This window comes from Corvus moneduloides, chromosome 7 (assembly GCF_009650955.1).
Source record: "Corvus moneduloides isolate bCorMon1 chromosome 7, bCorMon1.pri, whole genome shotgun sequence".
Taxonomy (NCBI): domain Eukaryota; kingdom Metazoa; phylum Chordata; class Aves; order Passeriformes; family Corvidae; genus Corvus; species Corvus moneduloides.
In genome coordinates, this window is record NC_045482.1 from 872,317 (window position 1) to 899,481 (window position 27,165).

At 45.9% G+C, this 27,165-nt stretch overlaps 1 protein-coding gene across 3 annotated transcripts; it reads right to left on the minus strand.

The window, feature by feature from the left end:
• Positions 1-1,159: 1,159 nt before the first annotated feature.
• On the minus strand, positions 1,160-26,786 carry USP40 (ubiquitin specific peptidase 40). Of its 3 annotated transcripts, none has more exons than XM_032114813.1 (32): positions 26,688-26,786; positions 24,841-25,057; positions 24,539-24,606; positions 23,658-23,771; positions 22,706-22,870; positions 22,127-22,273; positions 20,596-20,739; positions 19,434-19,562; positions 19,076-19,177; positions 18,394-18,501; positions 17,423-17,744; positions 16,906-16,987; positions 15,896-16,067; positions 15,331-15,415; positions 14,499-14,569; positions 13,301-13,620; positions 12,727-12,853; positions 12,345-12,402; positions 12,033-12,086; positions 11,183-11,271; positions 10,670-10,756; positions 10,139-10,175; positions 9,590-9,654; positions 9,400-9,474; positions 8,849-8,975; positions 7,645-7,739; positions 6,357-6,475; positions 5,805-5,870; positions 5,371-5,581; positions 5,152-5,247; positions 4,306-4,400; positions 1,160-3,150 (listed from the first exon to the last, which is right to left on the minus strand). In XM_032114813.1, exons 2-32 carry the CDS (start codon positions 25,037-25,039, stop codon positions 3,045-3,047), a joined length of 3,735 nt encoding a protein of 1,244 aa, XP_031970704.1. In that variant the 5' UTR covers positions 25,040-25,057; positions 26,688-26,786; the 3' UTR covers positions 1,160-3,044. The 3 variants fall into 3 exon arrangements, with proteins under 3 accessions (XP_031970704.1, XP_031970703.1, XP_031970705.1); XM_032114812.1 differs by having other exon boundaries at positions 11,183-11,310; XM_032114814.1 differs by lacking the exons at positions 1,160-3,150; positions 4,306-4,400; positions 5,152-5,247; positions 5,371-5,581; positions 5,805-5,870 and adding an exon at positions 7,515-7,549 and having other exon boundaries at positions 6,387-6,475; positions 11,183-11,310.
• Between the last annotated feature and the right edge of the window lie 379 nt (positions 26,787-27,165).

The window sequence follows — 27,165 nt, forward strand, 5'->3', positions numbered from 1 at the left end:
ATCTCCATAAATCCCTGTGGATCTGAAGGGAGGCACAGAAACCTGCTTGGAGTATTTCAGCACCACTACAAGCAGGAATAGACATCAGCTGCCTTTTGCTCCAAGCTTTGCTTCCTCCTCAAGGGTGGGATTCAGAACTTTCCAGCCATTAGTTTGATTTAATTCATCAGAAATAAACTGGGCAGCAGCAAGAGCAATTTGGACTTGATGATCCTCGTGAGTCTCTTCCAACTCTGGCTGCTCTGTGATCCTGTTAAAGCCATGGAATAAACCATTTCTGGAGTTTTAGCGTGGATCTATCCCCTCTGCCCCGCCAAAACTGAAAAGGGAACTTTCATGAGGGCTGGATGTCTACAAAGAGCAGCTTATACCCCAGATTTTGCCCTTGCCAGGGCTTCACCACCCTCACAGGGAAGAATTCCTTCCCACTATCCCATCTAATCCCTAAGGAACCTGCATAAAGCCCGGACACATTGCTTCGTAAATCAATGCACCTTCTTTAAACCAAGGTTTAAACACCTGTAGTCCATGAGAACGGGGATAATTCCTAAGGGCTGCTGGCTCTCCACTCCCATCTCCTGGCTGCCCACTTTTATAACATTTAGAGGACTGCAAGGTCCTCTAAAGTTTTTTTTCCAAGGTCTGAGCAAGCTGAGATGAACCTGATGACCAAGGAGAAAAAAAAAAACCCACACCCTAAAAATAATTAATTTCCCAGAAAGTGGCTTAATATTTTCTAGAAGCTAATTGCCAGTTTCACTCAAAATCTGTTGCTCAGAATAACCAGTCAAAATTACTCATTAAAACTGGGATAAAAAAATTCCCAAGACTTTTTATGAGTCTGAGGCTCCAGAGTGGCTTTAATTTGATTAATTTAATTTGATTCTTCCCGATGGGGGAATCTTCCCAGCCATCCTCAGTGGCTCCAGTGCTTTCTCCACAGTGACTGGAAACGTGAGACAAAGCAAAGCTGCTCCTGCACTCAGAGCCCTGAGCCAGGAGCCTCAGGAAAAGACAAGAGCCACAAGGGATGGGGAAACCTCACCCAGAGATGGGAATGTTGGTTCAGGAACACTGGAAAATTAAAGCTAATTAATAATGATGTCAGAAACCAGTTTGTGCCATGCCCAACCAGTGAGACATCCACAGACAAACCAACTAGGCAGATAGAAATGACATTTTATTTTGTGAAGAACACTTGAAAAATAAAGATGAAAGCTTTTCCACGCTTTGCAAATAACCATCAGAACCCATGGAGTCACAACAACTCCATTTTCCAAAGGTGTTTCCTCCCCCCAGCCCCGTTTTCCACGAAGTCTTTCACTGTGGAATGGCCCACACGAGTTTTAAGGAAAAAAACAAAATGCATTTTGAGCCAACATTAGAAATAATCCAAGATTGGTTCAGTGCAGGTGCTGCTACATTACACTTGAACAAAGGCACAAAATTCCCACTTGGAATTTGCATTTCAGTTTCTCCAAACTTGCTGTTCTCAGGGAGAAACCAGAGGGAAGGCTGAGCTCAGTCCGGCTCTCCAGCAAGAACCAGAGGAACTGAAGTGACAGCAAATAAATGCACTGGGTTGGAACCATCCAGTGACACAAACCTTTGGAACCAGCACCTCTGATCCCTGCTGTAAACCCAGGCGACACAAATGGAGAAGGGAAAACATCAGCTGCCCTCCCACGGGGCAGAAAATGTGTCCATGAAACTGGGATTTTTCAGGATTCAAGCGAGTGAGGACATTGAACAGCCCCGTCAGCAGAGAATCAGCTCCAAAAAGCACAGGAGCACCTGCTGAATATTAAAGATATGCACAGAAATAAATAATAATCGTGTGTTTCGTAGTGCTTTTCACCTTCTTGCTGATGGCTGAGTGTCAGTTTTGATCTTTCTGTTGTCTGAAACACCAGAATATTGTTAACCTACAAAAGGTACACAAAAAATCTCACCTTTGCCAAAATCTGAGGAATCTGCTGAAGTGGCAGCTCCTACTACAAAATCTACACCAAATAGGTCAAATATTTCCTGCAGCCCCCAAAAGCAGCTTGTGTTTTGTCCTCTCATTATGACAGATTTAATTAAGGATAATCAGGCTCACTTAGGAGTTAATACTTCAGAACCTTTGAGCTGCTCACACCCCCTGCTCCCACAGGGGCTGGAGATCAGCTCAGGACACCAAGAGAAACCTGTTCTCCAATGTAACAGAGTATCAGAACAGCTGGAAAGAGGAGAAATGAGGGAAATTCCTCTGAAGAGGAGCACCGACAATAAATACAGGCCTTCTTCCTGAGTACAGTAAAACCCACTGAAGATCAAACATCAGATCTGTCCATTTTTTCCAACCGTTTTTGTCTGTTAATGAAGTTTAGGGCCAACAAAAACGCCCTAGAAACTGCAAAATGAAGTTTATGGGCAACAAAACAAGCCCTGGAAACTTCAAAAATGTAAGATTCAAAAATGTTGTTCCATATCACAAAAGGTCTCCAGGTTCTACATCTTGACAGATCCTGGATTTGCTCTTTTTTGAGCCAATTTCCTTCACTTTGTTCAGAGATTTCCACATTTCCCTCATTCTCAGGTCTCACCAGCTCTGACAGACTTAGGTTTGGAGGTGAAGAGAGAAAAGCAATTTCTGGTATCAGCAGTAACTTCAGTGATCAGAGCTGGGAGAAAACTCTAAAAAGAGATGACTATGACTGCATTAAATCTCAGTAGTGGTGGTGCAAGGGGTCAGACCTGACCCAACAAAGCATTTAGGGTGATGACAAAGGTGTCACCGAGGGGTTATACAATGTATTAATCCTTTTCCTCCTACATAAAGTGCATTTACTCAGCCTGAGAGTAAGTACCACACTTGGAAAGGGACCTTAAAGCACTTCCCTAAGAGAGAGCAGAAGAAAATCAGAGTTATCCCAAATCCTACACCCAGTTTTTCCTCAGGGATTCTTGAAGACACTTTGGGAAAGCCCCTCTTGCTGCTGGAGCTGAGGTCCTGCAGGCCAGGTTAGTACAGGGTGGTGTGGGCACAGCAGCTCCTGGTGCTATCTGAACACACCCACGTTGATGGAAAGAGCCACTTCTGGTTTCCGGGGCTTCGTGGGGAGCCTCTCCTCAGGGAAAAAGGGATCCTGGACCCGCTCCTGGCGGCTGGAAAACAGAAATGATGGGGTTAATGTTTAGTGCTGAGCCTCAGCAGGGTGAGCCTGGCCTGAGCCCTGAGTTCCAGGGAGCTGTAAAACAACCTGTGCCAAGGAGCTCATTTTCATCTCCATGGTGTGCTCCAGGAGAAAAAGCCACGAGACTCAGTGTAAGAACACTGAGAGCCAGGAGTTTGAATTATCCAAGTGCTCCCTTCAGGATTACTGAAGTTGTGTGCTCTGACAGCACCCAGCTACCGCTGGCCTCAAAAATTATCCCATTAGTCTGAGCCATGGAATGGTTTGGGTGGGACGGGACCTTAAGGACCATCCCATTCCACTCCCCACCATGGGCAGGGACACCTTCCACCATCCCAGGCTGCTCCAAGCCCCAATGTCCAGCCTGGCCTTGGACACTGCCAGGGATCCAGGGGCAGCCACAGCTGCTCTGAAAAGCAGCAAACACTTTCCATGTTTCTAAAGTGTAGGAACCCAGAGTGCCAAGAATATTTCTCTGCCTGTTTTTAAGGGTTCTTACCCCCCTGAACAACACAGTTTTAGCTTCAAACCTTGGAAAAAATTGCCAACAGTCAGACAAGAAGTAGAAAATACAGTGGTGTGAATTAGGTGATAGACTACGATGTAAGATTGTCACAGGGTGAAAAATTTAGAGGTTTTGGGCTTCTCTTTGTAGTAAATAGATAAGAGTAAAAAATATCAAAATGGAGGATTGTTGCTGTTCTCTAAACCTTCTTCTCCTTCTTCTACTACTCCACATTCTGCAGTAAAAGTAGTTTGGATTGATTGGATAGAGAACTCCGCAGTTCCTGCCCGTGTTACTGAACAATTGGTAGGAAAGTGAAAATAATGCACGTTTTTACTAACTATTGGTTAAAATATCTTTAAAAGGCTGTGTAAATCTTGATAGAGAGGCTTCACTCCTGCTTTTCTGTGCTCTGTGCTGTACCTGGGTCACGCTGGTGGCTCTGTTCGTCTGATAAGACTTAATAAACAACTATCTGAAAGCACTGAAACTCCAGGAAAAGTCTCTGTTTATCTTTGGAACTCCTTGCAAGGACTTTTAGAAAATTCTCTCCCATCCGGAGGGACTTGATTTGTGGCACGGTTCAGTGTCACTAAAGAAAATGAACTAAACACTCACTACCTTTTCTTCTTCTCCAGTGCCAGCTGCCTTTGTTTCTCTTTCCCAATGTCGTCCCTCACGGTGCTGAAGTCCTTGGTGTCATCAAGGAGAAGGTTCTGTTGTGAAAAAGTTTTTGAGAAATCAAAGTCAGAAGGTCAAACTATTTCCTAGCTGTTCCTCAACGGACACAATAAATTTTCAGATTGTTTCTTTTGACTAGTTTTGCACCAATTAATTTCAAGTTAATTAGAATTGCAATGGTTTGAGTTGGAAGGGATATTAAAGATGATCCAGTGCCACCCCTGCCATGGGCAGGGAACCCTTCCACTATCCCAGCTTTCTCCAAGCCCCGTCCAGCCTGGCCTTGGACACTTCCAGGGATGGATTTTTTCCCTAAGCAGCAGGACAGGACATCACATTTTTCTCCTACTGCTCTAAAACCCAGCCAGAATATTCTTTCCTTCTAACTAAGCCTTACTGCTAGCTCAGAGCTCAGTGCTGGGTGATTCCTTTTTACACCATAAACCAGAACTGTCATAGTTCAGTAATCCATCATATTTAACAGGTTTGTATCTATAATGGGATTTTTAAAGGGCATTTCCTTGGGTTTTACTCAGAACTTCAAAGAAAAAACAACAACAACAAAAGTCAACAAAATGAGGGCAAGAAAAAAGATCCAGGAGAAAAACAAAAAGCAGCAACAGCAGCAAGAAACGTCCTATCAACACAATGCAATGTCCAAAGCCACATCCCAGTACCCTCAGAAATGCAGCAGCATGAGAGAAAACCAGGAAGAAATGAAGATACTGCAAGGGGGACAGTGTCTGAACCTAATCCTCGTGAACAATTAAATCCAAGGTAATTTACCTTCACCCCAATGATGTCTCCATCCTTGAGGTGATAAGGTGCTGACTGCAAACTCTCCTGCTTTTTCCTCCTTTTCCTCTTGGAGATTTGCTGTGTCTGAATAAAACCAAAGCAGAAGAGTTTGGAATTCTCCTTCAATACAATCCCTAAGGAACTGCAGCCCAAACCAACATGTGCTCCTCTCCAACAACTGTTGGGTTCTGTCATTCCAGATCTTACCCAGCTAGATATTGGCAGCCACTCAAATCTCTCAGGGAAGTATTTGGCTATTTCAATTTTATCTACAGGGAGACAATAGTGAGAAGCCACTCTTTGCCTCAGAGCCCAGGTCGTGCATTCCTTGGAGATATCCCACACCAAATCCCGGGAGTCGGAGTAGTCCCTCTCTCCTGGTATTCCCATCTGGACTCGCAGCAGCAGCTCGTGGGGGCTGGCAGCAGGATGAGAGAACAGACATTTTTTGAGCCATGCTTTCAGAATTCCCAGCTTTCACTCCCTCCTGCCCTCCCCTCACTTTGTTTGTGGAAAACAATAAACAACTTCCAAGGTTTTCCCACATCCTGAGAGCCCTGAAGTTCAAAGCTGCTCAGTCAAGGCTCCCCTCAAACACAGAGCTGTAAGAAAGAAGAGAAACAAGGATCTTGCGCTCTTACCCCAAATTCTCTTCTTCTTGCAAGGGTTCTATGCAGATTTCCACTCTGGCACCCAGCCTGTAGTCACTGCCAACAGAACAGAGATTGTCTATGTGGCTCTGGAGCCAGCCTGGGAGAGCTGGGGATGCTCACCTGGAGAAGGGAAGGCTCCAGGGAGAGCTCTGAGCCCCTTGCAGGGCCTAAAGGGGCTCCAGGAGAGCTGCAGAGGGACTGGGGACAAGGCCTGGAGGGACAGGACACAGGGAATGGCTTTAAGCTGAAAGAGGGTAGGTTTAGATGGGATACTGGGCAGGAATTGTTCCCTGGGAGGGTGGGCAGGCCCTGGCACAGGGTGCCCAGAGCAGCTGGGGCTGCCCCTGGATCCCTGGCAGTGCCCAAGGCCAGGCTGGACATTGGGGCTTGGAGCAGCCTGGGACAGTGGGAGGTGTCCCTGCCCATGGCAGGGGTAGAATGGGATGGGCTTTGAGGTCCCTTCCAACCCAAACTGAGCTGATGAATCTCCCCACAATAGATCCCACATCCAGCCTGCTGCACATTCCCCAGGAATCCCACCTGAGTCTCTGCTTGTTGTCCCGGAGGAGCTTCCCGGGGCGTCTGCTGTCCACTGTCCAAGCTCTGAGGAATGAGGGCAGGGGCACAATCTGCTCCTGGCAGCAGGGCAAGGTCAGAGCCTGAAAACCAGAAATACTTTGTCAATGATTTTAGCAGCCAAGTCTCCTTGGGAAAACAGAAAACCACTGGACTAACTCTCAAAAAAGAGGGCAAGGTATTGAGATTTATTCCACACCAGCTGTTGCTTGTGGCTATGACCAAAATACTCACTTTTCAACCTCCGAGGGAGTTGGATTTCCCTCCCTCTCAACAATTCTCAACACAACTTCCATTTCCAAAGGACCAAATTTCTTTTTTTTAACCAAAATTTGAACAACTGGGAGGGAATGAGGCTGTTGGAATCGTTGCCCCAGTCTCTGGCCAAGTGCTGAGCTCCTCTAAGCCCTTCCCAAGGACACAACACTTCCCATGCTCAGCCAGTTCTCCTTGCTCAAGCTGCAAACAGTTTTCCACAGCAGTAGCCTGACAGAGCGCCCAAAACTGAAGTCCCACCCAAAAAATGAGTGTTGGTATGGAGCAGAACCAGGTGAGAGATCCTTCCCCATGCAGTTCGAGTAGAATAATCAACTGGTTAAACCACACAGAGCCCTTTGACAGGACTGGGTTATGTATTTTTGTGTGTTTGGGGTGGTTTTGGGGTTTAGTTCTTTCATTTGGGGTGTTTTACTGGGTTTTTTTGTTTGTTTGTTTGTTTTGGTTTGGTTTTCAGTGTATTAAAACCATACAAAGATATTTTTGTTTCTGGCCAAAGAAACTTGAGCCAGACCTTCCTGGCTGACAAACCTGTGCACCCCAAAGCAATTCTTTATTCATCAGGTTCCACATACAGAAATAAAAATTAAAAAAAAAAAAGATGCAGAAAACTGATACAGGAACAATGTGGAAATGGCAAAGTGGCTTTTGAGGAGGTGCTTGTTATGTGTGTGCTTCCCATGGAGAGCTTTGACACTGTGAAAGAAAGAGAAAGGCTGCAAGGCAGAGTTTCAGCTGAGTGCAACGAGGCTCCCGCAGGCCAGGCCACAGGACAGGGAGGATGGGGACTGCAGGGACACTAAGGAAGTGTCTGAGCTACATGCTCCAGCTGCTCTTGGTACTTACCAGTGGCCATGGCATAAGTGCCATGGCACAACAGACTGGAGACAAGGGAAAAGGAAATAAAGAATAGCTGTTAATAGAGCTCAAGTGATCACAGCGCTGCTGCACAGTCCAACACAGGAGAGCATCTAACCTGCATCTTCAGATCTTCCAGAGAGGCTTCTCCTGCTATCTCTATCCTGCCAGCATAACAAAGATCCAGGCCTGTGTGGGTGGGTTCTGGTGGAGCTTTGAAGGGGGGGGAGAGGGAGGAGGAAGAAACAAATAACAGAAGAATCAACACGATTTGTATAGTCCTGAGAGGTAACAGTCACTTCATGCTCACACTTCACTTAGGGAAGGGGCCTGACCTCCAACTTTTTGGAATCCACTTAAAAAACCACAATATCAAGGAATCCCACACTGGTTTGGGTCGTAAAGGACCTTAAACGTCACCTCATTCCAACCTCCTGCCGTGGGCATATACAGCAGGTGAAACACACCCTGACAGTTTCCAAACAGTTCCTATACAGATCCTATACTGCAAATTTCAGAGCTAGGAGCAGTTATTCCCGTTGATAAATCCTGTTAGTTATCAGTTAAAACTGCTGCAAGCAAAGTTAAACTGCTCTTAGCTCCACTACTGAAATCATCAGGGGAGAAAGTGAAACTCAGAAAAGCTTTGAGACAGAAGGAGAAAAATGCAAAGAAAACTTCTGCAAGGAGAGGGGTCCTGCCCTGCAGCACAACTCAGCACCAGAGGAATATTACTTTTAATACAAAATGAAAAATCAATTTGTTCTCCATTTTCCAATTCTGTTATTTCCACTTCATTTTCTTCTCCCTTCTCAACCCTCACTTGATTTTCCTGCCCTGCCTGGTTTTTGATTTGCATTTGACCTTTAGGAGAGCAAACAGTTAAAACACTGCATTTAAGGTCTTTTATTCTATGCAGGCTTTACCCATCCCTCCTTTTACAGCTTCCCAAAAAGCAGCATAGCCTGAAGGGAATTAAATGTGCTCTCGGCAGTCTGGCACTTGAAGCCAATCACCTCTGTGCTCATGAAGGAGATGCTTTCCAGTGCTGCCACTGCCTTCAGTACAGAGACTGAAAAATAAAAAACCCCTGCTACCAAATTTAGTGGGGTTTTGAGCAAATCCAGCTGAGGAACATCCCTACATCAGGATTATCCAGCATTTATGTCCAAAACTGCATCTGGCTCCTTTCACCATAACCTTGATGCAACTCATGCAGCTCCTCCTAGGTTTCAGAAGGATTTGAAGGCTTTGGATTAAAATGTGGGTTTGACTCCAAGAGCAACCACAGATGATTCCTTTCAAAGCCTGGCCAAGCTCACCTGCTGCAGCAGACACCTGCAAAGCATCCATCTTCCAGGTCACCCCATTCACCTGGTCCTGTGCATTCTCTCCATGCTTCTTATGGCTTGAAGGCTTCAGCCACCAGATGGGGATCTTCAGGAAACCCTGCAACAGAAAATACCAGGTGGCTCAAGTGTTCTGCGCAGACAAGGAGAAGTTGCACCTTCAGCACAGGAAGAGAGGAAAGATTTGTTTAAACCTAAGCTTTGGGAACAGGCTGCCTCTTTTAGAAATGCCCAGGGAAGTGGAGGAGTCACCATCCCTGGAAGTGTCCAAAGAATGTGTGGATGTGGCACCTGGGGATGGGATTTAGTGGGGAGCACGGTGGTGGTGCAAAAATAACGATGCTACAATTCTGCAAGGGAGAAGCTGTCCCAGGCCAGGCTGGACATTGGGGCTTGGAGCAGCCTGGGACAGTGGGAGGTGCCCCTGCCCATGGCAGGGGTGGCACAGGATGGGCTTTGAGGTCTCTCCCAACCAAACTGATCTGGGATTCCAAGTATCCAGCCACTGCCCGCTCTCCTTTTACCTTTTCTGGAAGCTTTCCTTCAGTTACAACCAAAGTGTCTCCTCTGCAAACGTTGAGCTCCTTCAGGGTGGCATTCTGCAGGAAGACAAAGCACAGGGCCCGTGTCAGTCCACACCTGCCTTTCTCCTCAGGGAAAGTCTCCACGGGACATGGAGCAAAGAACCTATGGACTGAAACAGGATCCTCTTACTTCCTGACTTAATGCTTCCCCTGCTTCGTAGCACCAGTCAAGCCTTCTCAAATGCCAATTGTCACCTACCAAAACCCAAAAAGACACACACAGAAAATTAATTAGTCACTAATGCCAGTTTGGGAAAATATTACAGAACTCTTATGAAGTGTTAAGGGTCCTTTTCCTTTTTTTTTTTTTTAATCTGCTTTTTAAACACAGCTCTGACTAAATGAATTATCACTTTCACCTCTTTCCCCAGATCTTTTGCTATATGAAAATAATCTTTTATTTGCATCGATTTTTCTTCCTCACCTACCTAATTCTTTTGCCTGGTTTCAGAGGAAAAAGAAGCAATTCCCATGTGTCAAATTATCATTCAAATTTACAACAAGCTCTTTAAAATAAAAACTGTATTATAAAGATCTCATGTTTAGAATTCTTTCCCCTCCTCACATTACAACAACACACAGACCATTGAAAAACTTACAAAGGTCTAAAGGTAGGAAGAGCTGTCCTAAAAATGATAAAATTTCCTTTTAAAAATATGTAAATAACAACACAACCAACCTGATAATCCAGATTTCTCCAGCATTAAATTGAGACACTGAAAAAATAAACATGGAGGAGAGTTGTGTCAGCGCTGAGGCTGGGAAATAAATCTTTTAGCAAATCTATGTTAGAATTTTCTGACATAAAGAGCGATGGTCAATTCTTAAAACAATACAATGAGAGAGACAAGATGTATTTGGGCCATATATTAAACCCTTCATGGAAGAGATGGTTTTCAGGCAAGAAATTCACCACATCAGCTGAGGCAGCTTTCCCAAACTGGTAAAAAATTAAACCTGTGCTGTCAAGTTTGTTCCTTTACCTGAACAAATTCTGCCCCAGAGTTTGCAGATGCACCTTTTAAAAAAAAAAACCAAAGCTGCAAATTCAACATTTTCCAGCTATTATTGGCCAACACTGCTGGTCTGGCTGCAGCCAGAGCTTCCTTCACTCCGTGCATGGCTCTTCCCAACTCCTCTGCCTCCAGTTCTGTGCAAGGCAAAGGGTGTAAGGAATGTTGTCCAGGTGCTTGGGAGCAGCCAGCCTTACCTCTCTGACAGAGGCAGTCTCCTCCACAACTATCTCCATCTCAGGGCTGCAGTTTTGGTCACTCCCAACCATGAAGTACAGGAAGAGCTGAAAATCCAAATGCAAACTGTCAGAATAAATATGGGAGTGTAGAAGTACAGTGCAAAAACAATTCCTGTGGCAAGAATGTCATTAAGCAGCATTAAAATGGCACAAAAAGCCAAGAGAGTTGAGTTATGGCCATCAGCAGATCCTCATTAGCCACCCCTGGTCTCTAGAAATGCACAACTACTCCTTCTCCTGCACATCAAGGCCAGGCTGGACGGGGCTTGGAGCAGCCTGGGATAGTGGAAGGCGTCCCTGCCCGTGGCAGGGGTGGGATGAATGAGCTTTAAGGTCCCTTTCCACCCAAACCATTCTGGGATTCTGGGGTATTTACAACTTGCACATTCCAAGAGCAATATCCCCCTTTTTCCCCTTACTCTCTTTAGGAAAGCCCCTGCACCAGGCTCCTCCCATCCCACACTGCTGTACCTGAGTGGAAGCTGGAGCTTTCCCACGGCACAGCCCGAGCAAGCTTCCCATCTTCAGCTCTGCCTCCTTGACTGTGTAATCCTCAGGCACTTCGGGGAGGACAAAACCAGGGAGAACGTCAGCAGCTGCTGCTTATAAAAACATCCATTTTATCATCTTTAGAACAAGCTGAAACCCTTCGGTGGCCTTTGGAGAGCTTCACTTGCACAACTCTGAGAGCAGATCAGTGAGTGTCCCATGAGGAGAGCAAAGGCATGGACATCTCTCCAGGGCTCCCTGTCCATGGTTTCACCATTCCCACCGTGAATCCCCTTCCCCACCACAAGACCCACTGGAATTTCCCTCGCTGGAACTCATGTCTGATCCCTTCCTCTGGGAAGGATCTGTCCCTGCCTTCTCTACGATTCCATGCTAAGGAGTTCAAGACTGCAATCACCCCTCCTCCCTCCAAGCCTTTTCCTCTTCAGGAAGCTGGAAGAACCCAGCTTCCCTCCTCTTTCACACATTCCAGCTCCCAAACTATCCCAGGTGCTCTCCTCTGGAGAGGCCTTAATTTATAAGGAACAAAGCTGGGGGTCCTTTCCCAGTGAGCTCTGCCCATCAGGAGCACAGGTGGATTAGGGATGTAAGGAACAAAACCAAGCTCAACATTTAAGTTTAATCTCTACCTTTGTATTGGCACTGTTAATTAACCTTAAAACTGGAAAAACCCCCCACACAACTGGTTCAGTTAAGACTAGAAATCAGCAGAGTTAAGTGTGGGTACTTCTCTCCCAGGAAAGGACAAACAGAGGCTTAAAATCTCCCCAGTGAATTTCTTACAGAACAGTGATGAGACAAATCAATTTACCTGGAGACAGAAGTTTCCCATTGCCATTAACAGGTCTAAGACAGCTCTCGTTTGCTGCAGCAAAAAGGGCAGGAAAGACAGAAGTATTAAGAAATTCAAATAGGAAAAAATTTGGCTCAGAATTTCAACAGGTAACACCTTTCAGATTAATTACAGCAGGTTTATCTCAGAGGCCACTGTGACATCCCCTGGAGCCTCCATCAACAGTCTCAGCGTTTATTCTTTCGCTGAAAGGAAAACTCTACCACTAAACCCACTAAAAAGCCAGTACATTGTAGCATTACCAGAGTGATAAAGCAGCTGAACACTTACCCAGCTCCTCCTCCAGCTGAAGCTCCCGGATCGCTTTCATTTTGATATCTGACATCACCTAAAGACAGGGACATTAAAAGGGACATTAACACCTCCAGCCAGGAATGCCACCAACACCCCTGCCTGTCCAAGTGCCAGTGCACAAAGAGCACCAAATCATCCTTCCCTCCTCTTTTAGCTTTGGTTAGCGACACCACCTCAAACTTCCACTCACAGGGTGGTCCAAAGATCATTCCGTGTTTTAGTGTTTGACACTAGAACACTGCACTGGTTCAAGCTACCTGCACACAGCCCAGGGACTGTAGCTCTGAGCTCAGCACTATTTTCAGCAGGGAAAAACTTAATCCCTGGGCCAAGCTGTCCAGGAAAGCAGAGTCCTTACTGTTTCAATAGTGGCAGTGATTTTAACGAGTTTCTCCTCCTCTTCCACCCCACAGAAGTTTTTCACTTGGAGCCAGCTGATGTCATAGGTGAAGGCAGTCAAATTCCCACTTGCCACGTTGACAAAGCTGTGGGAATCAGCGGTGCAAGGACAGTCAGAGACAGGGAAACTGCACACTGGCAGGGCTGCACCACTCACCAGCACAGCTCCCACCTAAGTGGATGGTGTTAAAGTTGATGGCATCACACAGAGCAGAGGCCTCAGGGAGCACAGAGTGTCATGAGACCACAAATTTGCCCCTGGCAGCTTTGGATTCACTGAATGTGAGTTGTTGTCACGGTGTTTTTCCCCCTTACAAGTGTAAATCAAAGAATGTGACTGTTGCTGCACTTTGAGGGCAAGAAAAATCTACTAGCTGATAAATACCTGGTCTCCAAATCTTAAGATGAAAATACTCGTATTTGTAAGCTCCAAGGGATAATTAGTTACAAGGATCTATCCTGTTAGCATGATTTGAACTAAAAGGTTTTGTCAAAATTGCTTTTTTTGTTTAATTACAATCGGAAAAGGTTACCTCTGGTCATGGCTGTCTAAGATCAGCACTGAGCACCCATCCCTGAGGCCAACACTTCGGACTGTTTCCTTCATGTCTTCCTCACGGAAAACTTCCCAGTTCTTGGCTTCTCCCTCTGCTCCCGAGCCATTCTTGAGGATGATGCCTCCGGCTGGAGCCAAGGCTGAGTGCAGCTGGCCCAGGCTGGTGCTGCAGGAGAACACGTGCTGGGCCTCGCTGAAGTGCTGCCCCTTCCCGCCCTCGTTGTGCTCGGCCAAGCGAAGGACATTGACCACCACGGGCTCGTGGTCAGGGCCCGTCAGCACCTTTGTGCCTCCAACCTGAGGGAGGGAAGGAAAGAAGGAAGGAAGGAATGCCAGCTTTGTGTGGGGCTGGCCCATAAAATACAGGGGAGACTGGGCAGCGAGAAAACTGGGGCAAGAAATGGACGCTCTCCCCTCACAAACAAACCACCTCTGACCAAAGCCTTACTGAACAACCAACCAGAGTAACCCACAGGCGCTGGGAAGAGAAAGCACAAAGTTATCCAGAGAAGCTGGGGCTGCCCCTGGATCCCTGGAAGTGTCCAAGGCCAGGCTTGGCCAGGGCTTGGAGCAACCTGGGATAGTGGAAGGGGTCCCTGCCCATGGAAGGGGGTGAAATGAGATCCTTAAGTCCCTTCCCAAACCACTCCATGGTGACAGCAGCTGGAAAACCAGTGGACACTTGGCAAAATCAAAACCACAAGAATTTAGCCCCTCAGGACATTAAAGAATTACCCAAATGCGACTGAACATGGTGACTTTACATTTTAAAACTTGGTCTTTCTGATATTCAACCTAAGCAATAAATACAGTTCCTTGCTGAAGGAAATTTAATGACACCAAAGCTGGAATAGAAAAAACTGTATCAAAAACCAAACGAAGACAAAAACAACTGTTACTACATGTTTGGCTGGTTTTGTTTGGTTTGGGGTCTTTTTGTTTTTGAGAAAGCTGAAACAAAAGGGATATTTTTACAGTAAAAAATGTTTAAATGTAGCATTTTATTCCATTACAGAGACAGAATAAAATGCTGTTTCATAACCACTTCCAGGGTAAGCAAAAGCCTTAATATTAAAAGGAAGATGGGAAACTACAAGAGGAGCACAGGATTTCAAGAGCACGCACAGTCCTTTCTCTTCAGAGCTGACAAGGAAGGAGTTGTTTGGTTCCTTTACCTCTTTGCCATTCCACACGAAGATGTCTGCTCCATCAGCCAGCCCAATGCCATCCAGGGTCAGCTCATCTCCTAAAGAACAGGAGCAAATCCTCAAGTTCTTGCTCCCCACAAAACACACAGACAGGGTCAGCAAGTTTTCAAAAGTCACTACACTTAAAGAACTGCACAAGCATGGGGAGGAATGTCTGGAGCAGCTCTGAGTGTCTCTATATTTTGATGTCAGCTTCATGGAGAGTTGGGTTATGTTCTGGTTCAACACTCATTTTCTGAAGCTGACCACAGAGAACATAAAATTTTAAAGTTACTGAATAGGTTTTTAAAGACTGACACTTAGAATTGCCTAACAAAGCAAAGTTGGAGACAAAAATGATTATTTAAAAATCTGATGTACCCTTAATAAATTAATGAACTCTCTATGCAAGCATTTCCCTTTACAAAATTCCTACTTCACTAAAGTCTAACCTACATTTTCCTTTGATGTCACCCTGGCTCCTCTCTTCTATCCTCTCCTCCAATCCTATGAAAGCAAACATCCACAAGCCAATCAAGGGCAAACTACAGACTGAAACGTTCTTGTCAGCAAATGTGCTTAACTTGCTTAAGATCTGCAGTCTTACTGCATTTCACACCAAAGACTTCACAGCAAAGTCTCAAAATCATTCATTTCCACTAATAAGAGTGAAATCAATAATTTAAATAACTCAACATGAGTCTGATCTAGAAGAGTGTTCAGTACTACACATCTCCAAGATGGTTTACAGGAGATCTTTGATGTCTGCAGGAATTAAAATACAGCAATAGCATGGAAGCCTTGCATGCAGTGCTCTTACCATCAAGCACCTGGTACAGATGTAATCCTGCTGGTAAAGGCTTGGCCATGCTGAGAACCATGTCCCCTTCCCAAGATTCCAACATCTAGTTGGGAAAAGTAACCAGAAAGATTATATAAAATAACAGTGAGCAGTAATTCAGCATTCCAAATGACAATCTGCTGAAAGCTGTCACAGCCTGCCTCCCAAGCTCACTTGGTGACAACTTAAATTGGTGACTCCTTGAAAAGATGAAGACAAATCTGCCACAAAATGAAATATCAAGAGTAAGCCTGGAGTTCTGCAAAGTGTCAATCCATGGCCATGCACATGCTGCCCAAATTAATTCATTAGCTCGTGTGAATTTTGAAGTCTCCGTAGTCAAAATTCCAGCAATTTCATGGCTTCAAAACCAGATCCCATACCACTCTTTCCTCCTGGGTAAGCCCATATTAAATATTTAGCCTCCTAAACCCCATTTACTGTTGAAAATACCTCCTTGACACAAAGACTGCAGCATAAACACACTTGTAAATGTTGCAATGGCTCAATTAAAATGAAGCCTGAGTTTATGTAGTGCAGGTACCTGGAACACTGCCTGTCGAAGGTCTCCCAGTGTTCTCCTCCTGTCAATAGTCAAATCCACCACGCTCTCTTTCCAAGAAAGTGAAGGATGCAAAGCTCCGTTGTGGAATTTATAGCAGGAGCTCAGGTGGAGATGTAGATCAATGCCATTGCTTGCTGAGTCACATTCAGCTCTTTGGAAGAACAACACAACAAACCGGTGAACTTAACACCAAACAGATGTTTCTGTGTAGCTGCCCTGGAGCTGATCCCCCCAGGGCTAAATTCCCTGCCACATTCCCTCCCCTCCTTTATACCATACCTGGTTCTACCAGCTCAGTGTAGCAGCAAACATTTAAAAAAACAAAGCAGTGGAATTCACTCAGACAGAATCTCCAGATGGTTTGGGTTGGAAGGGCTTGAAAGCTCATCCAGTTCCCCCCTGCCATGGGCAGGGACACCTTCCACTATCCCAGGTTGCTCCAAGCCCTGTGCAGCCTGGCCTGGGACACTGCCAGGGATGGGACAGCTACAGTCTCGTGTGAAACACTCCATAAAACCTGTCACTCTTGTGTCTGTAGTTTGGTATCTTAACTGTGATTCAGGAGTTATCAGCACTTGTGTCCCTCAGCACAAGGGACAGTTTTGTCCAACCTGAATACCACAAGCTCTTCCCTCCACTTTTCTGGCAAAGAACAAAATTTATCTGTTCATTCACAGTAAACCAAGTCCTTCCCCCTTCTCCCAGTGGAGAACTCCCTCTATAAACACAAGTAAGATAATGCATTCCACTCTCTCCCCAGAACTGCAGTGATTTGCACCAGAAAATGGTACAATTTGAAACTCTAAGTATGTTTCCCTTGAAATTCTGTGGGATGCTTGCTAACAGGGAAACCAGCAGAAGGTGGATATAGAAATTCTGTTCTTCAATTAACCCCTATGACTCTGCTCAATGAGTTTCTTTCCTTTTGAATCCCTTGGGAGTCCTGCAGATAAAAGCTGCTTCAGATGGGTACAGTGACACCAAAATACCTCTTTTTTTGCAGCTCTGTATTAGCAGCATTCATTTCATTCAGCAGGTGCTCAGGAATTTGGTACCTTGGATTTCCTCGTGCTGCAACAAAAAAAATACAGGCTCAAAATGTGGTTTGGCAAACAAGAAAAGTGATCAAGATGAGACATTACAGTACAATAATCACTGGAAACCCAGAGAAATTATGTTCATAATAGAGAAAACTCAACTGCAAGGTGATATAAAGAACAAACAAATGCTTTTACTCCTTCCAATCAATCTTTCTTTAAGGGAAACTAACACATAAATGCCATTAACAACAACTTGTATTTGTTTCAGCTGATGCTCTGCTGTTATTTCTGGAGCATACTAAAATAAATTAGTCAACTGAAGCCAATTAACAGGTCACCACCTCCTTGTATCTTCATTTATCTTTTTTCAAATGATCATTACAAGGAAAACTGGTGGAAAAAAGCTTGGAAAGGACAAAAAAGCCCAAGAGCCCCCCCCCAGAATGTCCAGATGAACTTTGTGTACCTTCAGGAGGCCTTTTCAGCTGAGCTTTTCTGTAGAACAGCATGTAGGCACTCTCTTTACCCTGGAATTGTTTCTCAAGATCCTTCTCCTTGATGGGCTGGACTTTGGAATCATTCAGGTCAAACCAGTGGCACCCAGCAGAAGTGGCCCTTGGCCTTGGGGGGGTTTTCTCACAGTTCCACTGGACATCATTCTTCTGGGGAGGGCTCTGGAGATCTTGTCCACGAGAATCCAGCTTGAACAGGAGCTTGTGGGTTTCCTTCAGGCCTACCCTATTTCCATCAGGGCTCAGCTGGAATATCTGAGGATGATTCTGCAAATACTGAAAGGAAATAAAGGACAGGATGAAGAAGATGCCAAGTTTTAAATGCAGCAGCCTGCATTAGGCTGCTTCACCTGATTCTCCTCAAAGTGAAACACACACCCCATTATTACTTCAACCCTCATTTTATGGTGCTTCCTCGTGTATTTTCTCAGTTTATCTCTGCAAAAGCCTCACATCCACACTTCACACCTACATTTAAATAGTTGTTGTGGAAACTGCAGGTAGCTCCCTTCAAAAAACAGGCAAACATCAGTTTTCCACCTACCTACAACACAAATGCCGAAGTATTTTTCTTAAAACATCGTAAAATACAGTTGGAAAACAAGGATTTACTGGAGTATTAATTTCATGGACATACTCTAACCAACCAAAAAGTGGGATACATTTTCAAATCCTCATTTCTGTAGCTCAGATTAATTTTTTTATAGGCAAATCATGGAGTTGGAAAAAAAATACACAAACTCTCAGGCAGACAATTCCTTGGGAATCTTGTGTTTCCCAGCCTGCTAGTTCACCTTACAAACCTCTCCCTGCACATGCTAATCCAAGGACCCGTATTCTCAATTGTCATCCTACTGACTATTCAACAGGAATAGAAACGATTATAAAAGTTACCTAAAACCAAAACCAACAAACCTGTGATTACCTTTCGTAATGCTCCGTATTGTTTTCTGTATTTCTTATTCCAGGACACCCCTTTCTTCTCCAGTAATTTCTGCCCTAACTGATCCACGGGGATTTGTTTAGCTTCTTCCTACAGAGAAATGAAAAACTGAGGTAGCAAAGGCTACAGAAGTCAAGGGATCAACACAAAGAAGCCAGTTTTAAAGTGCTTTAATCATTCCTGGTTTTTAATAAGCTGCTGTAGCATCATCTGGAGCTGTGTCAGGGCAGGGTTAGGTTGGATATCAGGGAAAGGCTCTTCTTCCAGAGGGTGCTGGGCACTGCCCAGGCTCCCCAGGGAATGGGCACGGCCCCGAGGCTGCCAGAGCTCCAGGAATTCCGGGACAACATTCTCAGGGATGCACAGGGTGGGATTGTTGGGGTGTCTGTGCAGGGCCAGGGGTTGGATCAGTGATCCTTGTGAGTCCCTTCCTGCTCAGGATATTCTGCGATTCCTTTTGCAACAGCTTTGGCGAGCAACTTTAGAAATATTCCAAAAGGAGCTTTTTCTCTATGAAGAGCCACTATTAAAGTCAAGTTTTAAATGCTTCACAGCAGGTTCAGAAGAGCTCTGGACACTTAAACCTGCCCACTCTCACCAACAGCAACCCCTCGAAGGCTCCCTAGTTCCACAGCCAAAGCAATGAACTCCTTACATACCATACCTCTGATAAAATCCCTTTTAAGACTGCCAATGGATTTTCTGTTTCTTTGCCGTTCTCAGTGTCTCTTAAAGCCTTATCTTCAATCAGCCCATCCTCTTCTTCCTGGGGAAGAAAGACACTCACAAATATTGTTGTTTCACACACAATTAGAGGGTTGGATTATTCCGTGCTGACATCATCATGCACAACTGAGGAGTGTGAAGGACATTCTGATAAACTGCCCTTCTCCATGAGGCAAGACACACAAAGCCTCATTAAAATATTAGTTAAGTTTGGATGCACATTCATCCACTAGCTCTTAACATTTTTCTGCAAAATACGACCTCTAAAGCAAGGAAGAAAATCCTTCAGGACTTACTTGGAGTTGCCAGTTTCCTAACTGATCCACATCTCTGATATAAACATGATAGTGTCCTCCATAGCAGCCACCTTTGTGTATAATAACAGAGAAGAGCTCATACATGTACTCTGAATCATCCATTTCAGTCTTTAAAAAGAAAAACAATAATTGTCACAATAGCAGAGGTCAGTCTCTCACTCAAGGACAGCTTTACACCTTCAGCATCACTTCAGACATTTCTCAGTGTGTGTTTTGCATGTGCAGAGATTGATGAGGCTTCTCAGGGCTGGGGACGCAAAGAAGGACTGACACAAGCCATGGAGCAAGGCACAGGCTGACAAATCATAAAATCAAGGAATGGTTTGGGTTGGAAGGGACCTTAAAACTCATCTGGTTCCCTGCCCTGGGCAAGGACAACTTCCACTGGACCAGGGTGCTCCAAGCCCCGTCCAAGCTGGCCTTGGACACTTTCAGGGATGAGGCAGCCAGAGCTGCTCTGGGCAGCCTGTGTTATTAAACAAGCAGGATGCTGAACAACACTGGAAATCCAAAATATTTTCAATTTCAATGTTTGTTCACAACCAGGCTTGTTTTGCTTAAAAGAGAAGAGCAAAAAGAAGCAACACTTAGAAACACGAAAACTGAGGGGGGAAAAAAAAGCTTCCTCAAATGCAAACACTGAGAAATTTCCAAGCTTGCATTGCAACACTTCAAGAAGAAAAATGTCTGTTCCATAACAGTGCCTCTATTATGTTGTTTATGGGCCAAAATTTGTCATCAAGCAATGGCACAGCTCAGTTTATAACCAGAATCATATTTAGGAATGCAAGCAGAGATTCCTGAGAAAAATGGAATAACCACAGGCACATAAAGCACATATAGCTCAATTTATACAGGATGTTATCAGAGAATAACAACACAAAAATACATTTCAATTTCCATTTCCAGATAATAATCTTCCTGTCAAGGAAAGGTTTGATAACTTCTGGGTTCTTATTATACCCTTCCCCCCCGTAGCTATAAGGTACTTCCCACTCAGCTCAAAAGTGGAGGAGGACACCACGAAGTTCCGCAAACACCTTGCCCTGACAAAATGCAAAATAAAAAGACAACCTCTCCTTGAGATGTGGGCTCTCTGCTGAGCATACAGCAACTTTTAACCAATGTAAACAGTACCCACCTGCTCACAGAAAGGCCTCAGGTTGATCTGGATGGGGAATGTGTAGCAGCTCGTTTCCTTGTACCTCTCACACTTCTCAAAGTCAAAGTTGAACCTCAGCAGGGAAATGGTGAGGAAGGGAGGCAGCTTGCGTAGCTTAGCAGACTGGGAAGGGATTTAAAAGACATTTGAAGCACAGGGTTAGAACAGAACTGTGCTTCCACGCTGCTGTGGACAAATCCTTTTCCAAAAAGCTTTGTAATCACCAGGCAGACAAGATCAGTGCCCTCATCTTTAAAATGTCTTCATTAATTTTCAATTTCTCTCCCAACCACACAACCTAAAAGCAATCCAGATCTTTCCCCCTGGTAAGCCCCACATCCTCCTTGATTGGTGATCACCAGCCCCATACTTGGTCCTGCCACAGCAAATAAAGGACATTGGTGACATTCTAGTCAGTTATGACATTTCCATAGCCCACATTTCTACACAGGCAGCCACAGAACAACCAGGAACTGAAGTCTCCCTCATTGGTACAGGGGAGCACCTTCGAGGCAGGAGAGCCAGGATAATCCATTTCAGTGAGGAAGGGTATCAATCCAGATCCAACCACTTGATGTGTGAGCACAGAGAGAACCCCTGGGAGAAGTAAAACCAGCCATGCTGTAGCACCTCTGACTGCAGGTGTGGATTCCACGCCCACGTTTCTGAGCCTTTCCAATGTCTCCACCCTCTCCTCCACCAGCAGAGCCTTAACAGGGAGGCCCCAGGAACACACACAGCGTTTAAAGAAACCTCCTGAACCAGAGATTCCATCTGCACCCATAGCCTGGCAACCCCCAGCTACGTGATTTCCTACCAAAATTCAGAGTTCCCACTCTCCTCCTGCATGGATGAGCACTTCTGATACACAACTTACCCTGGCCTGTCCTTGGCTTCCCTTTGGACTACTCCCTCCACACCCAGAGGGCTGCAGGGTTTGGCCTTCACTCCTCCTGCAGGAGGCCAAGGAGCTCTGCTGCTGGGACGAGGGCAGAGTGCACCAACAGCCTGAGTCTGCTTCCCTCCCCAAAAACAGAGCAACAGCTGCTCATTGTTTTTTCTCTCTCATTTGGGTTCTCCAGAAGTCAGTTCCCATGATTTTCCTCTCATTGCATGGATCTGTTTGTTTTTATTTTATGCTCTAACTTATCTTTTAGCCAATCCTCCACAATGCCCAGAGCCAGGGTGCAGCAGACATAAAAACCTGCAGCAATAGCTGGAAAATAAGCCACAGGAGCCTTTCCTGACATCTCTGCTGAGGTTTCACAGAATCCCAACATGGTTTGGGGTGGAAGGGACCTTAAAGCCCATCCCATTCCACCTCCTGCCACGGGCAGGGACACCTTCCACTATCCCAGGTTGCTCCAACCCAGCTTTGGACACTGCCAGGGATCCAGGGGCAGCCCCAGCTGCTCTGGGCACCCTGTGCCAGGGCCTGCCCACCCTCCCAGGGAGGAATTTTTTCCTAATATCCCATCTAACCCTGCATCATCACACCCCAAGGTGTTACCTTTGAAGCTTCAACAAGTTTATCGCAGGCTCCACATCGATACAAGTTGTCATTCTCAAAGTATTCTTCTTCCACGTACATGTTCCACAGGGCCTCCTCCAAGCCAGCCACACCTTTCACTGCCACGGTGAGGTCTAAGAAATCTTCCTGTGCAGAAAGGACAACAAGAAATGAGGTTCTGAGGGCTGTAAGTTTGTGGTGATTAGAAAGATACTCATCCTATTCATCACAGCTGATGGGGGAAAACCCCTCATATATTCACAGAAGAGAAACTGATTTTAAAAACTGGGGGTTTTTTAACTACAAAGAGCATTAAAGAGCAAAGATATGTTTTGCTGTTGTTACCTTAGCTCTCTGCTAACTACAACCACCAAAGGCACTGCTTGTGAACTCAGAAGATGCAAAGCATTTGGGTTTTTACCCCAGATGGAGATGGTTTAGAAAATGCAGACAAAACTTAAAGTCCAACACTCACTACCGGGATCCAACAAAGATGACATTATTTCTGGACTTTAAAAACAAGAACATTTGAAGTCAACAGACTGAAGAGAAGCCACCATGGAAGATCCCTGGCTCTACCTGTCTCTCACTGACGTTCTTGCACTCCTTACAGACAATCTGGTTGACAACAATGCCATGGTACAGGCGGTTGATGAGGTCGTGGCCCGACGTCCCCACGAGGGAAGTCTCCAGAGCACTGAACAGGATCCTGTTCAGCTCCTGCACATCGTGCTGCCTCATCTCCTGCAGGAGGAAAACCCAACAGGAAGGAATCAAACAGGGCTGCGCTTGGCTTAGGGCTTAAAACCAACATATACGGAGTGTCACAGAGTCTCACTGACTACTCATACATTTCCTCCTTGAGTAATCAACTACTGCCTTTATTATTGTTATTTTTAATCTGGTTATGCTACAACCCACCTAAGACACTTTCACTTGGGTACAACCACAGAATTCCAGAGTGGTTAGGTTGGAAGGGACTTTAAAGTTCATTTTGCTTCCATCCCTTGCCATGGGCAGGGATACCTTCCACTGTCCCAGGCTGCTCCAAGCCCCAATGTCCAACCTGGCCTTGGACACTGCCAGGGATCCAGGGGTAGCCACAGCTGCTTTGGGCACCCTGTACCACAGCCTGCCCACCCTCACAGGGAGGAATTCCTTCAAAAAATTCCATTTAAACTGACTTGCTCTCCATTTGAAGCCATTCCCTAGATTTAGATTAATCTCTGACTAACACAGTTCAACTTGGGTAAGAATCTAAGTATCTAAGGACAAGAAGCCCGTTGGAAAAACACTCCTGCAAAAACAAAGGAAAAGCAACTGGGATTGTATCTAAGAGAACAATCATCTTCTGCTCCTTCCTGTGAACAACTGCCACGGACTCCGTGTGGAGATCCAACAGGATACAGCAAGAGCTGACCCAATCCAAGTCACCTCCACAGCTTGAGGGATTTTAAGGTATTTCCTAAACGCCAGACTTCCAAAACCCATCTCCATTTAGGGAGAAGCGTGTTGGGACAGAGATTGGCACCTCATGGCTGCTCCAGCCGAAGCTCTCGGTGAGGTCTGTGGTGGATGCAGCCTGCTGGTCCAGGAGCAGGAGCTGAGCAAACAAGCGCTGCAGCTGCAGCGGGATTATCCGAACCTGGAAACAGCAAGGAGAGGACACAGCCAGCACGTCAGACACAGCCTTCCAACCAGGCATTTCAACAAAACCAGAAGCAATTTACTACAAAGTTGGTGATAAACTACCCCTGTCTATCACTTGCAGACCTCAGGCTACTCAATTCACACCAAGTCAGACTTTGCTCCCAAAAACCTGCAGTGCCACACCTTACACAGCCAAGCAGAATCTTGGAATGGTTTGGGTTGGGAGGGACCATAAAGCTCATCCCATCCCACCCCGTGCCACGGGCAGGGACACCTCCCACTGTCCCAGGCTGCTCCAAGCCCCAATGTCCAGCCTGGCCTTGGGCACTGCCAGGGATCCAGGGGCAGCCCCAGCTGCTCTGGGCACCCTGTGCCAGGGCCTGCCCACCCTCCCAGGGAACAATTCCTTCCCAATACCCCATCTAAAACTACCCTCTTTCAGCTTAAAGCCATTCCCTGTGTCCTGTCCCTCCAGCCCCTGTTCCAAGTCCCTCTCCAGCTCTCCTGAAGGGCTTGGTGGTGGGGTGGAACGAGACAGGAGGGAGAACATCTCAGCAGCAACAGATTCAATATCTGATTGCTGAAGCAAAACCTCATGGCAATGAAAGCTCAGAACTGTGTGAAAATCCAGTATCAGCCAGCCCAAACTGCCTCTCAGTATCAAATTCAGGTTTTCACCCATTTTCATAACTTTCACACCAATTGGAACCATATTCCTCCACATCAACATCGGACAGTGGCAGACAAGGAAATTCCCAACACCTTTGCATCCGGTTTCCTGCTGTCATCCAGAGTCCCGAGTTCTTCAGGTCCCAGGGAGAACAGAGCCTCTGCAATTGGAAAAAAAAAAAAATCATTATTTAAAAAGAAAACACCCCCTCTTTAAAAATTAAATGTATTTCAACGTGAGGCATTACGATGTTCTTCTGCAATAATTTATTTGAAGTGAAATGTACCCCAAAATTACCTGAGTTCATTATGTTTCTTTAACAAATCACCAGAAATGCGACTCTCACTAAAATATCAACCCCAGCGTTATCTTAAGAAGGTTTTGAGCCCCTCACCTCGAAATTCAGGTGTGAAAAGCAGAGTCTGCAGAAGGGAATTGAGGTAGCAGGTCCCACCCTGGTTTTTGATGCCACTGAGGTTGGTGGAATCCCTGGGAGCTGGAGGCTCAGACTCTCTGGGCTTTGATTTCTTCCCTTTCCCACAATGATTGTTCGAAATAAAGGAAAAATCCTCTTCAAATAAGTCCCCAAACATCGTGAAGGCAGAAGAGTCCTTTAAAAAGATAAAACAAGCATTTACCACCAAAAAAATGCAGCTGAACCTGCCCACCTCAAATCCTCCAAGGTGAACCTGGGAGCCCTGACTGAAGAAATTGTTTATTTTTTTTCCCCCTCTTTTCCTGGTTATTTTAAAAATTAGTGCCAGCTCCACGTAGAAGTGTAAATTAATGTAACAAAAAAAGGTTGATCCAAAAGCATTTCTGTTACCACAGGTCTGAACAAACCAGAACCAAACCCACCACAGTTCCATTTTGCACAAAGTTCTTATTTATTCCTACACATGAACTGGCCCCTTCCTTGGATTATCCTTATCCACCTCCTCCAAACCCCTGGAACTTCTTCACCTGAGACATTAAAGCAGAAAGACTTTAAAGTTTCGCTTTCCCAGTGAACATAAATAGGAAATAAATCACTTTGCATTGGCTTTTCCTCCTCTGAATGCAGCTCTTACCCCTCGACTGCCTTAAAAACTCTGTACAGGCCCCTCCTCCCAAGCTGCTGGATGTCATTCCTGGCCTTGGCACTCATTCCAAGCTGTCTCCCAGCCTTCATTCCTGGTTCTAGTCAGGCCTGTTGCACTTCAGCATTCAGATTATTCTCCTCCCTGAATGCCCAGCAGCTCCTGAGTGGATTGTTTATCCCAAAAAAGGGCCATATATCCAGGAGACACCACCCACCCAGCGCTCCAGAGAGGCACTCGAGTGCCAAATCCTCCCTCGCTCCTTATTTCTGGATCCTCCGAGTGCTGCTTCCCTTAAAAACCACACAGGAATGTTGCCTGCAAAGAATTCTGGATGGCCCAGTGCTTTCACAGAGCAGGGACATCTCAGAGCACAGGGCCTCAGCCTGCCAAGGCTGGAATAAATCCACGGCAGGAGATCCCCAAATCTTTCCAACAAACCCACAGCCAGAGATGCCAACCCCCCCCTCTAACAAAGCCATGGCAGGAGAAACCGAAACCCTCTACTAAACACATGGCAAGACATCCCAAATCCCGCAGCAAATCCACGGCAAGAGATACAAAATCCTGTAGTAAATCCATGACAGGAGACCCCAAAACCCATCCAATAAATGCAGGCAGAAATCTCCAAACCCCTCTAATAAACCCATGGAAGAGGTCCCAAAGTGGTCTAGTAAAGCCAGAAGATTCCCAAACCCCTCTAGTAAATCCATGGCAAGAGATCCCGACCCCCTCTAATAAACCCATGACAGGAGACCCAAAAATCCTCTAATAAATCCATGGCAGGAGATCCCCAGACCCCTCTAAGTTATCAATGACAAACGATCCCAAAACCCCTCTAATAAACCCATGACAGGAGACCCAAAACCCCCCTAATAAATCCATGGCAGGAGACCCAAACCTCTCTAATAAACCCATGGCAGGAGACCCAAAACCCCTCTAATAAACCCATGGCAGGAGATCTCCAAACCCCTCTAAGAAATACATGCCAAGAGACCCTAGAACCCGCTAATAAATCCAGGCAGAGACCTCCAAACCTCTCTTAACAAACCCATGACAGGAGACTCCCAAGCCCCTCTAACAAACCTATGCCAGGAGCCCCCCAAGCCCGGCAGTCTCCCCCGGGCCGGCGATCCCCAGCCCCTCCGAGCCCCTCACTCACCGGGCCCGGCCCGGCCCTACGGCCACGGCCCCGCGGCCGCCGCCATGTTTGTTGTGTGGCGCCGCGCAAAGCACGCCGGGACCGGCGGCCCGCGGGGAGGGCGGGAAGCGCGCGGGGCATGCTGGGAGTTGTAGTTTCTCCTGCGTGAGGGCAGGGGGCGTCCTGGGAAGCTGTGGGACCTCCAGCCCTGGAAGTGCTCCAGGACACGCTGGATGAGGGCTTGGAGCGATCTGGGATAGTGGAAAGTGTCCCTGCCTATGGCATGGGGTGGAACAGGATGAGCTTTAGGGTCCCTTCCAGCCCAAATCATCCTGGGATTCTATAAAGAGCAGCTCCTTCTTTCAAACAAACAGTTGTTTTGTGGCGTGGATTTATTACAGTCATTTGGGATCTCCTCTCATAAATTTATTACAGGGGTTTTGGGACGTCCTGCCATGGTTTATTAAAGCATTTTGGGATCTCCTCTTGTGGATTCATT

Excerpts from the sequence above, each read along its gene's own strand:
- USP40 (XM_032114812.1), bottom strand. The coding sequence starts at position 25,039 with ATGTTTGGGGACTTATTTGAAGAGGATTTTTCCTTTATTTCGAACAAT. Across the intron at positions 19,563-20,595 it reads TGAGGCCTTTCTGTGAGCAG|ACTGAAATGGATGATTCAGA; the intron begins GTGGGTACTGTT and ends TTCTTTTTAAAG. Across the intron at positions 16,068-16,905 it reads ACAGAGCTGCAAAAAAAGAG|AGCTGAATGTGACTCAGCAA; the intron begins GTATTTTGGTGT and ends GTTCTTCCAAAG.